The sequence below is a fragment of the Oncorhynchus masou genome, unplaced genomic scaffold, assembly GCF_036934945.1.
Source record: "Oncorhynchus masou masou isolate Uvic2021 unplaced genomic scaffold, UVic_Omas_1.1 unplaced_scaffold_1461, whole genome shotgun sequence".
Taxonomy (NCBI): domain Eukaryota; kingdom Metazoa; phylum Chordata; class Actinopteri; order Salmoniformes; family Salmonidae; genus Oncorhynchus; species Oncorhynchus masou.
Window position 1 is genome coordinate 137,501 of NW_027004595.1, and position 12,379 is coordinate 149,879.

A 12,379-nucleotide genomic window follows, 5' to 3' on the forward strand; every position below is an offset into this window, starting at 1 on the left:
TTTACTTTGTATTGCTGTCAGACATTATTCCACATTTGTTATTTTATATTTTATAATACTATATATTTTTTATTTTTTAATATAATCAGTTAATTACATACATTTCAACATTTGCTGTTTTTTATATTAATTACAATTGTATATTATATAATTGTATATTACATAATGCTATATTGTTCAGTGTCATGATATCACTTGTTTTATCATCACATTTTTCATTATTACGTATTTTATATACAGGTTTACCTTTGCAGTTTTTACAGTGTGGTTTAGTGACAATACAGTACAAGCATCATGTTGTAAATAAGATCAAAGTTTAAGACATTATATACATTCATTATTTGATCAACTCATAATACATTGATTCATATAAACATAAACTGTCCTATCCATGAGTACAATCGACCCACCCTTATCAGCAGGACGAATAAGGACTGACGTATCGGATTGTAAATCAAGCAAAGATTGTTTTTCATCCTTAGGTAAATTATGGAAAGATTTGGACCCCTGTTTATTCTTAAGGAGATGTCCAACATCTTTTTCCACAACTCTGCAATGTCTCGATAGAGTGATTGCGATTGGCAGGAGGTATAAAATAACTCTTGCTTCTAAAAGGAGTCGGAGTATGTGCAGGAGAGCAACCTACTGGTTCAATAGAAGTGTCAGAATTAGGGAAGTATTCTCTTAAACGGATGTTTCTAAAAAAACTTCAACATGTCTACCTTAACATCAAAATTGTTGCACTGGGTTGTAGGCACAAAATATAACCATTATTAAGCAAAGAGACATGGGCAGGGCTCAATATCTTGGAATGACAGTGTTGCAGGAATTAAATTCCTCTGTTTTAATACCCAATTAAAATCAAACACTCTGTCAATTCATAAGGATATGTATGACCCTTATTAGTATAAAAATGGACAGAGCCCAGTCTTAAAATCAAACAGCAGAGAGTACTGCTCCTTACACATTTTACCACAGGTTATAAACTTAAAGTGACGTCATTAGTTCCAGTACCAGCCCGTGTCATCTCCGCTCTAGTACAAAGGCTGTACGGTCTCACATCGTCTCTCCCTATTAAGATAATATATGACAGACAGCAGCTACAGACGACCAGGATGATGTTCACTACGCCAGCGTCCACTTCTCTGGCTCCAAAAACCAGGAAGTGCCTCTGTACTCCACCGTCCAGCTGCTTCAACCCCAGAAAGAGGATGAGGATGTCCAGTACGCTGCTCTGAAATTCAACCTCCCCAGTGCTGCCACCCGGTGAGCATATTCTGCATTAAGGTCATTCATATGCTGCAGTTTATTGTAGGAGATGTCATCAATAAGCAAAACAGTTGACCCTTAGTGACCACTATGAACCCAAACTATGAACCCAACAATGGACATCTCAGGACAGTTACTATGACATGTCTAAAATGAGGGAGAGATGTGATGATGGTTTTGAGGAACTGTTCTTCTGTTCCAAATGGCACCCTATTCCCTATTTAGTGCACTACTTTAGACAGAGCCCTATAGGGTGCCACCATTTGGTACACTGTCTTTGTTTCATTTTTGTATCTCTCTTCAGACCTGCAGCAACACAAGCAGCTGAGGAGGACTCCTCTGTTCTCTACAGTACAGTCAATAAACCCTGAACCAAGAAGACCTGAACACAACAAACCCAGAACCAAGAAGACCTGAACACAACAAACCCTGAACCAAGAAGACCTGAACACAATAAACCCAGAACCAAGAAGACCTGAACACAACAAACCCAGAACCAAGAAGACCTGAACACAACAAACCCAGAACCAAGAAGACCTGAACACAACAAACCCTGAACCAAGAAGACCTGAACACAATAAACCCAGAACCAAGAAGACCTGAACACAACAAACCCAGAACCAAGAAGACCTGAACACAACAAACCCAGAACCAAGAAGACCTGAACGCAACAAACCCAGAACCAAGAAGACCTGAACACAACAAACCCAGAACCAAGAAGACCCAAACACAACAAACCCAGAACCAAGAAGACCTGAACACAACAAACCCAGAAAGAAGAACACCTGAACAGAACAAGTTTGACAAAAACCTTGTATATCTGGACCTGTATATCTAAACTAAGTGATATAATGCCTGTGGAGGTGTGGAATATTGACCATTATAAACTGGGTGGTTTGAGCCCTGAATGCTGATTGGCTGACAGGCGTGGTATACCAGACCGTATACCATGGGTATAAACATTTGTATTTACTGGTCTAAGTACATTGGTAACCAGTTTAAAACAAGGCACCTTGGGGTTTGTGGTGCATCCAAGCACTCCGCGTTGCATTGTGCATAAGAACAGCCCTTAGCGGTAGTATATTGGCCATATACCACACCTCCTCAGGCCTTATTGCTTCAGTTTATAATGACAACAAGGTACTTCAGGGGTTTGTGGTATATGACCAACATACTGTTCCACGGCTTATTTTAAACTGGTTGACAACATAAATAGAACAGTAAACAAGTCTTTTTACGTCATACCCGTGGTATATTGTCTGATATACAGTATAGACTTCTGAAATGCTGTTTCAGCCAATCAGCATCCAGGGCCAAAACTACCCAGTTTATAATAGTATTTAATAATATATGCCATCGAGTAGACACTTTTATCCAAGTCATTAGTCATGTTTGAAAACACTTTTCGTATGGGAAGTCCCAGCAGGAATTGAACCCATGCACCATGCTGTACCAACTGAGCCACAGGACGACTCTATTCAAATGTAGAGTAGGAGTTCTGATCTAGGGTCAGTTATGACTCTGAAACAATGATGAATGTGGACCTTAATAAGGGACCTTAACATTTTTTATATATATTTTACGTTGAAAAATATTGTATTTCTGGGGTAGGCAACCTTGAGTTCCATTTATATCTTACAGTGCATTCGGAAAGTATTCAGACCCCTTGACTTTTTCCACATGTTGTGATGTTTCTAACTTTTGCTCAAATTGATGAAATAGTTCTCTCCTCATCAATCAACACACTAAACTCATAATGCTAAAGCAAAAAATGTTTTTAGACAATTTTGCAAATGAATAAATACAAAAAAACTGCAATATCACATTTACATAAGTTTTCAGACCCTTTAATCAGTACTTTGTCAAAGCACCTTTGGCAGCGATTACAGCCTCGAGTCTTCTTGGGTATGACGCTACAAGCGTGGCACACCTGTATTTGGGGAATTTCTCCCATTCTTATCGCCAGATCCTCTCAAGCTTGGTCGTGTTGGATGGGGAGCGTCGCTGAACAGATATTTCCAGGTCTCTCCAGGGATGTTCGATCAGGTTCAAGTCCGGGCTCTGGCTGGGCCACTCAAGGACATTGAGATTTCTCCCGAAGCAACTCCTGCTTTGTCTTGGCTGTGTGCTTAGGGTCCTTGTCCTATTGGAAGGTTGAACCTTCACCCCAGTCTGAGGCCCTGAGCCCTCTGGAGCTGGTTTTCGTCAAGGATCTCTCTGTACTTTTCTCCATTCATCTTTCCCTCGATCCTGACTAGTCTCCAAGTCCCTGCCGCTGAAAAATATCCCCACAGCATGATGCTGCCAACACCATGCTTTAACGTAGGGATGGTGCCAGGTTTCCTCCAGGCGCGATGCTTGGCATTCAGGTTTCATCAGACCAGATAATCTTGTTTCTCATGGTCTGAGAGTCTTTAGTTGCCTTTTGGCAACCTCCAAGCAGGTTTTCATGTGCCATTGGCTTCTGCTTCTGTCTGGCCACTCTACCATAAAGGCCTGATTGGTGGAGTGCTGCAGAGATGGCTGTCCTTCTTGAAGTCTCTCTCACCTCCACAGAGGAACTCTGGAGCTCTGTCAGAGTGAACATTGGGTTCTAGGTCACCTCGCTGACCAAGGCCCTTCTCCCCCGATTGATCAGTTTGGCCAGGCGGCCAGCTCTAGGAAGAGTCTTGGTGGTTCCAAACGTCTTCTATTTAAGAATGATGGAGGCCACTGTTTTCTTGGACATTAAAAAATACAGAAATGTTTTGGTACCCTTCCCCAGATCTGTGCCTCAGCACAATCCTGTCTTGGAGTTCTAGAGACAAATCCTTCGACCTCATTATTTTTGCTCTGACATGCACTGCAAACTGTGGGACCTTGTAGACAGGTGTGTGCCTTTCCAAATCATATCCAATTAATTTAATTTACTACAGGTGGACTCCAATCAACTTGTAGAAACATCTCAAGGATGATTAATAGAAACAGGATGCAGCTGAGTTCAATTTCGAGTCTCAAATCAAAAGGTCTGAACACTTATCTAAATAATGTATTTCTGTTTTTTAGTTTTAATACATTTGAAAACCTTTCTAAAAACCTGTTTTTGTTTTGCCATTATGGGGACAGTGTGGTATATTTTTATTTAATCTATTTTGGAATAAGGCTGTAACATATCAACATTTGAAAAAAGTCAAGGGGTCTGAATACTTTCCCAATGCATTGTATATAATTCTATCTTTTTTATGTTATGTTTCTGAAACAATCATCAAACTTGTGAGACTTTTGCCTCAACGTCCAGGAAAGAGTTCTGCTTGATGCAATGTTTCTTATTGCTTTTATCAAATTTTATTTTTTGTAAACTGTGTTGTTACATTTTTTTAAATAGACTTTTAAGAATGAACTTCATTGTCATTGTTTTTACCTTGTTATAACAGAATCTTCAGTGGAGAGAAAGTGAAACGCTTTCAAAATCACACCTCTTGTACTTTACACTACATACAGTAACTACAAATAAGACATTTACATTAGTTTGTATAGCAATAGTGGTTCATTCATCTTCATCATTATTATCATGTCAGTACAAAAACTACACAGACACTTTCAGAAGGAGCAATGTCCAGCACCTAGACACACAACCAGTTACATTACATATTATTCATTGTCATTTTTAAAACACACAACATGACATAACATCTATGTTTGGAGTGTGGAGGGTAATTCAGTCAGTGATGGCATTCCAATCCAGAACACTGAGAGATAGAACATTCTGGAATGTTGATGATTGACAATAATATATCTGACAGTTAACAAGTTCAGACCAGGCAGTGAGATTATTGCCTGATATAAGAATGACAGTCCACCATTTTGTCCAACTGGTAGTAAGAGAATGACGGTCCACCATTTTGTCCAACTGGTAGTTAGAGAATGACAGTCCACCATTTTGTCCAACTGGTAGTTAGAGAATAACAGTCCACCATTTTGTCCAACTGGTAGTTAGAGAATGACAGTCCACCATTTTGTCCAACTGGTAGTAAGAGAATGACAGTCCACCATTTTGTCCAACTGGTAGTTAGAGAATGACAGTCCACCATTTTGTCCAACTGGTAGTAAGAGAATGACAGTCCACCATTTTGTCCAACTAGTAGTTAGAGAATACATTACATCACTGTTAAGTATACTGTATGTTTACGCACATTAAAATATCCTGTTAGCCATACATAGTCTAATGTAGCCTGTTATCCATAGTTGAATGTAGCATGTTATCCATATATAGTCTAATGTAGCCTGTTATCCATATATAGTCTAATGTAGCCTGTTATCCATAATCTAATGTAGCATGTTATCCATATATAGTCTAATGTAGCCTGTTATCCATATATAGTCTAATGTAGCCTGTTATCCATATATAGTCTAATGTAGCCTGTTATCCATATATAGTCTAATGTAGCCTGTTATCCATATATAGTCTAAAGTAGCCTGTTATCCATATATAGTCTAATGTAGCCTGTTATCCATATATAGTCTAAAGTAGCCTGTTATCCATATATAGTCTAAAGTAGCCTGTTATCCATATATAGTCTAATGTAGCCTGTTATCCATAGTCTAATGTAGCATGTTATCCATATATAGTCTAATGTAGCCTGTTGTCCATATATAGTCTAATGTAGCCTGTTATCCATAGTCTAATGTAGCATGTTATCCATATATAGTCTAATGTAGCCTGTTATCCATATATAGTCTAAAGTAGCCTGTTATCCATATATAGTCTAATATAGCATGTTATCCATATATAGTCTAATGTAGCCTGTTATCCATACATAGTCTAATGTAGCATGTTATCCATACATAGTTTATTGTAGCCTGTTGTCAAAACATCGTATAATGTAACCTGTTATGCATATATGGTCTAATGTAGCCTGTTATCCATATATAGTCTAATATAGCATGTTATCCATATATAGTCTAATGTAGCCTGTTATCCATACATAGTCTAATGTAGCATGTTATCCATACATAGTTTATTGTAGCCTGTTGTCAAAACATCGTATAATGTAACCTGTTATGCATATATAGTCTAATGTAGCCTGTTATCCATAGTCTAATGTAGCATGTTATCCATATATAGTCTAATGTAGCCTGTTATCCATATATAGTCTAATGTAGCCTGTTATCCATACATAGTCTAATGTAGCATGTTATCCATACATAGTTTATTGTAGCCTGTTGTCAAAATATCGTATAATGTAACCTGTTATGCATATATGGTCTAATGTAGCCTGTTATCCATATATAGTCTAAAGTAGCCTGTTATCCATATATAGTCTAATGTAGCATTTTATCCATACATAGTTTATTGTAGCCTGTTGTCAAAATATCGTATAATGTAACCTGTTATGCATATATGGTCTAATGTAGCCTGTTATCCATATATAGTCTAAAGTAGCCTGTTATCCATATATAGTCTATTGTAGCCTGTTATCCATATATATTCTAATGTAGCCTGTTATCCATATATAGTCTAAAGTAGCCTGTTATCCATATATAGTTTAATGTAGCATGTTATCCATATATAGTCTAAAGTAGCCTGTTATCCATATATAGTCTAATGTAGACTGTTATCCATATATAGTCTAATGTAGCCTGTTATCCATATATAGTCTAATGCAGCCTGTTTACCATATATGGTCTAATGTAGCCTGTTATCCATATATAGTCTAATGCAGCCTGTTATCCATATATAGTCTAATGTAGCCTGTTATCCATAGTCTAATGTAGCCTGTTATCCATAGTCTAATGTAGCCTGTTATCCATATATAGTCTAATGTAGCCTGTTATCCATAGTCTAATGTAGCCTGTTATCCATAGTCTAATGTAGCCTGTTATCCATATGTAGTCTAAAGTAGTCTGTTATCCATATATAGTTGAATGTAGCATGTTATCCATATATAGTCTAGTGTAGCCTGTTATCATGTCCAGTCCAACTCCCGTATGGACTTGGGAGAGTCGAAGGTCAAGAGCCACGCGTCCTCCGTAACATAATCCATCCAAGCCACACTGCACACAGAACCTGGAAGCCAACCACACCGATGTGTCAGAGGAAACACCTTGCACCTGGCGCAATGGAACAAGGACGTCCCTGCCTACCAAACCCTCCCCTAACCCGGAAGACGCTGGGCCAGTTATCCACCGCCTGATGGGTCTCCCGGTCGCGGCCGACTCAAACCAGGATCTCTAGTGGCACAGCTAGTAACTGTGATGCAGTGTCTTAGACCACTGCACCACTCAGGAGCCCCGACTAAGTTTCTCCTGATGTGTTTAAGGATGATTTACTTTGTATTGCTGTTAGACATTATTACTTATTATAGATTTTAGATTTTTGATTTTTTTGTTTAAAAACATGTATTCAGCACATTACATACATTTAAACATTTGCAGTTTTTTACATTTTATATTAATTATAATTTTATATTACATAATAATATATTGTTCAGTTTCATGATATCACGTGTTTTGTCATCACATTTTTCATTATTAACTATCATTATTATGTATTTTATATACGTTAAATACATGTTTACCTTTGCAGTTTTTACAGCGTGGTTTAGTGTCAATACAGTATAAGCATCATGTTGTAAATAAGATCAACATTTAAGACAATAAATACACACATTATTTGATCAACTATTAATACATTGATTCACAACTATTTCCACTCAGCTCTTGTTTCTTGTATTTCTGCCTATTAGACACATGATGGCGACATTGAATCATTTAACCATGAGTGGCTCGGCCAGCGTCTCCTCAACTCAGTCCTGGGGACCCCAAGGTGTGAACGTTTTGGTTTTTGCCCAAGCACTACACAGCTGATTCAAATAATATAATCTTAGTGTCGAGTTGATTACTCAAACACAGAGGCAGTGCTGCTTAGTTGTCTTATTAACCTCAGAAATATCATTTATATTTACTGAAATGACCCTAGTTTAACCCTTTGTGTGCTCCTCCAGTGAAGGGTATTCAGCTGTATAAGCACAGCCAGTATTTATTTTCACTAAAACAGCTGTTTTGCAATGAAGGTCTACAGTAGCCTCAACAGCACTCTGTAGGGTAGCACCATGGTGTAACCGGAGGACAGTTAGTTTTTGTCCTCCTCTGGGTACAATGACTTCAATACAGAACCGAGGAGGATCATGGTTCTCAACCCCTTCCATAGACTTACAAAGTAATTATGACAACTTCCGGACGATGTCCTCCAACCTATCAGAGCTCTTGCAGCATGAACTGACATGTTGTCCGACCAATCAAAGGTTTTTTCTCCTGCTCACAGACAGCTGATGTGTTGTGCACTGAAGTCCACAAGTGAAGGCAAAAGGTGAGAGGAGTATAATTCAGAGATGCGAGAAGGAATTCTATAATTGCCAATGTGATCATGCTGTTTGTATGTGTCTGTTTTGAAAGTGAACTGTGTTTGAATGTGATCAGAGGTGAATTCATTCCACCTATTCTGTTGAAAAAAGTTGTTTTAAAGAAAGCAAATGGAACGAAATGGGGGTAAACATTACCTGAATTTGTCAAAGAGAAACTCTTGTTTGCAACTGTCGGACGAATAATTACATCCTAGATCAGCTAGATGCAGGCCAGAGTGTGCAAGGCGGTATTGAATGTGTCACTGTCTGTCACATTGAATACTCAAATATTTCGCTCGACCTGTGAACCTACGTTGTAGCCGTTCATTCATAGGCTCGGTTGTAACAACCTCATGATGGCTATAAGGAACACTAGAGTATCATGACATGGAGTAGCTTAAATGTATTGATGTTACATTGAGCTGGGTGAACGGAATATGAATGACCGTCATCCAAAATGCTGTGATAGAAATAAGGCCATGCTCATAAAAAAGGGGCAAGTATATAGGTGCATAGTATATACAGACTGCACTACCAGACCCCACCGCAAGGGGCATAGTATATACAGACTGCACTACCAGACCCCACCGCAAGGGGCATAGTATATACAGACTGCACTACCAGACCCCACCGCAAGGGGCATAGTATATACAGACTGCACTACCAGACCCCACCACAGGGGGCATAGTATATACAGACTGCACTACCAGACCCCACCACAGGGGGCATAGTATATACAGACTGCACTACCAGACCCCACCACAGTGAGCATAGCCATTATTTCTGATTTAACCAAAACATGACAATAAAGAAATACATGCTGTACATCTAACATTGATTTATTGTGAGGTTTAGCTACAATGTTTCTGGAGGGGAGGGCATCTCCTCCCCTCATGACTCCAGTAGTGGACCTCTCCTCCCCTCAGGATTGCGCTGGTGGACCTCTCCTCCCCTCATGACTCCAGTGATGGACCTCTCCTCCCCTCAGGACTCCAGTGGAAGACCTCTCCTCCCCTCAGGACTCCAGTGGAAGACCTCTCCTCTCTTCTGGACTCCAGTGTCTCCTCAGGACTCCAGTGGTGGACCTCTCTTCCCCTCAGTACTCCAGTGGTGGACCTCTCCTCCCCTCAGGATTGCGCTGGTGGACCTCTCCTCCCCTCAGTACTCCAGTGGTGGACCTCTCCTCCCCTCAGTACTCCAGTGGTGGACCTCTCCTCCCCTCATGACTCCAGTGGTGGACCTCTCCTCCCCTCAGTACTCCAGTGGTGGACCTCTCCTCCCCTCAGTACTCCAGTGGTGGACCTCTCCTCCCCTCAGGACTCCAGTGGTGGACCTCTCCTCCCCTCAGGACTCCAGTAGTGGACATCTCCTCCCATGATGATTCCAGTAGTGGACATCTCCTCCCATGAGGATTCCAGTAGTGGACATCTCCTCCCCTCAGGACCCCAGTAGTGGACATCTCCTCCCATGAGGATTCCGCTGGTGGACATCTCCTCCCATGATGATTCCAGTAGTGGACATCTCCTCCCATGATGATTCCAGTAGTGGATATCTCCTCCCATGATGATTCCAGTAGTGGACATCTCCTCCCATGATGATTCCAGTAGTGGATATCTCCTCCCATGATGATTCCAGTAGTGGACATCTCCTCCTATGATGATTCCAGTAGTGGACATCTCCTCCCATGAGGATTCCAGTAGTGGACATCTCCTCCCATGAGGATTCCAGTAGTGGACATCTCCTCCCATGATGATTCCAGTAGTGGACATCTCCTCCCATGATGATTCCAGTAGTGGACATCTCCTCCCCTCAGGACTCCTGGAACCTTCAGTACCAGCTGATGAGGAGTGATGGGAATGGGTCACATTTTGTCTCTTGTAAAACATGTAGGTCCACTCCTCAAATAAAGAAATGTAACTACAGTATTCTGACTTTAGACCATTTTCTATTTAGATACAGTAACATCACCTTATGTGACATGCTGTTGCTGCATGTTAATGACCTGACTAGGCTACTTTAAAATGTGTCAACCCCAGAACTCACACATAGGCTACGCCTGCTTCTACTAACACTTACAGTAGACTACTTCTTGTTTCCACGCAGTGACAGTAAGTTGACTCACTGTTCAAGACCTCTCCTCTTCACTTCACTCTGTAAGTACACTTGACAATATCTTGAAATATAGTTTTAGTTTTGATGTTTTTAGCCAAACATCACATGACTGCCTGTATCTTTGTACTTGTTGGTTTATTTTGAACTGTGTTATGGTTGTTACATCAGGGCCTGTATTCATAAAGTGTCTCAGACGGTCCATATAATTATGATCTAAAAGGCTAAACTGATCCCAGATCAGCTCTCCTACTCTGATACACATTGTGAATACTGACTCTGGACTTTGGTTTCATGTGTTTAGTTTAGTTCAGTTTATTCATTTACATGTTTAAAACATGATCAGTAGAGTTTGCCAGTAATACCCAGATCTCTATTCAAAATGGTCATGTTCACTGCCACAGTATAACAGGGTCAAGAATAACTGTGCGTGTGAATGCATTTTGACATATTAATCTGATTCGTGGATTTACAGTCACGACCAATATGATTGGCCCCCTTGGCAAATTCTGAGCTATATTCTATGCTACAAAAGATGGGAAGTACATTGTACATGGTGTTTCACATGAAGACGTTATGCTATTTTAAGAGCTCTGAGAGCAACAGAGTGACAGTAAGAGTGAGAGTGATGAGTTGATGCTTCACAAGAGCTTTAGGAGTAGTATTAACATGAGACAGTGATGGTGGGTTGTGTTTAGGAGTAGTATTAACATGAGACACAGTGATGGTGGGTTGTGTTTAGGAGTAGTATTAACATGAGACAGTGATGGTGGGTTGTGTTTAGTAGTAGTATTAACATGAGACACAGTGTTGGTGGGTTGTGTTTAGGACTAGTATTAACATGAGACACAGTGATGGTGGGTTGTGTTTAGGAGTAGTATTAACATGAGACACAGTGATGGAGGGTTGTGTATAGGAGTAGTATTAACATGAGACACAGTGATGGTGGGTTGTGTTTAGGAGTAGTATTAACATGAGACACAGTGATGGTGGGTTGTGTTTAGGAGTAGTATTAACATGACACACAGTGAGAAACATTAGACTATACAGAACATGTTCCTATGTAACTCAGTTGGTAGAACATGGCACCTGCAACGTAATGGGTTTGGTTACCAGGACCACCCATATGTAAAATATATGCACACAGGACTGTATATTGATTTGGAATGTTGAGTTGACTGAACTGCATAATTTATGGACAGCAGACTACAATACATGACACAGTCAATACAGCAGGCTATGGTGATGTTCATTGGATTATCTGCTAGCTAAAGCTACTAAAAGTACTGTACAACAGAGGAGGCTGGTGGGCGGAGATATAGGAGGATGGACTCATTGTAATGGCTGGAATGAATGGAACACTATCCATTCATTTTATTCCTATTACTGCCAAAGGAATGAGGACATAATATGAGGACTGAAGGCTGCAGTAATGTTGAGATGCCAGTAGGTGGCGCTCTAGTCTAGAACACTGGAACCTTCAGTACCACTTTGAGGCAGCTGATGAGGAGTGATGGGAATGGGTCATATTTAGCCTGTTTATAAAATCTAGGCCCCTCCTCAAATATACAAATACAACTATTTTCTGACATGTTGTTTTTGCACGTTAATGTCTTAAC

At 40.1% G+C, this 12,379-nt stretch overlaps 2 protein-coding genes across 3 annotated transcripts in view; both read left to right on the forward strand.

Moving 5' to 3' along the window:
* LOC135530926 (B-cell receptor CD22-like) overlaps positions 1-380 on the forward strand; it is an 18,828-nt gene extending 18,448 nt beyond the window's left edge. For both annotated transcript variants that reach the window (XM_064959093.1, XM_064959092.1), the window contains exon 15: positions 1-380. This exon is cut by the window's left edge and continues 946 nt beyond it. The gene's annotated coding sequence lies outside the window, so the exon portion shown is untranslated.
* LOC135530928 (B-cell receptor CD22-like) overlaps positions 1-1,766 on the forward strand; it is a 35,686-nt gene extending 33,920 nt beyond the window's left edge. The window contains exon 13 of the mRNA XM_064959096.1: positions 1,574-1,766. Coding sequence (XP_064815168.1) covers positions 1,574-1,640 — 67 coding nt within the window. The 3' untranslated portion in view covers positions 1,641-1,766. The remainder of the gene's footprint in view (positions 1-1,573) is intronic.
* The last annotated feature ends 10,613 nt before the right edge of the window (positions 1,767-12,379 follow it).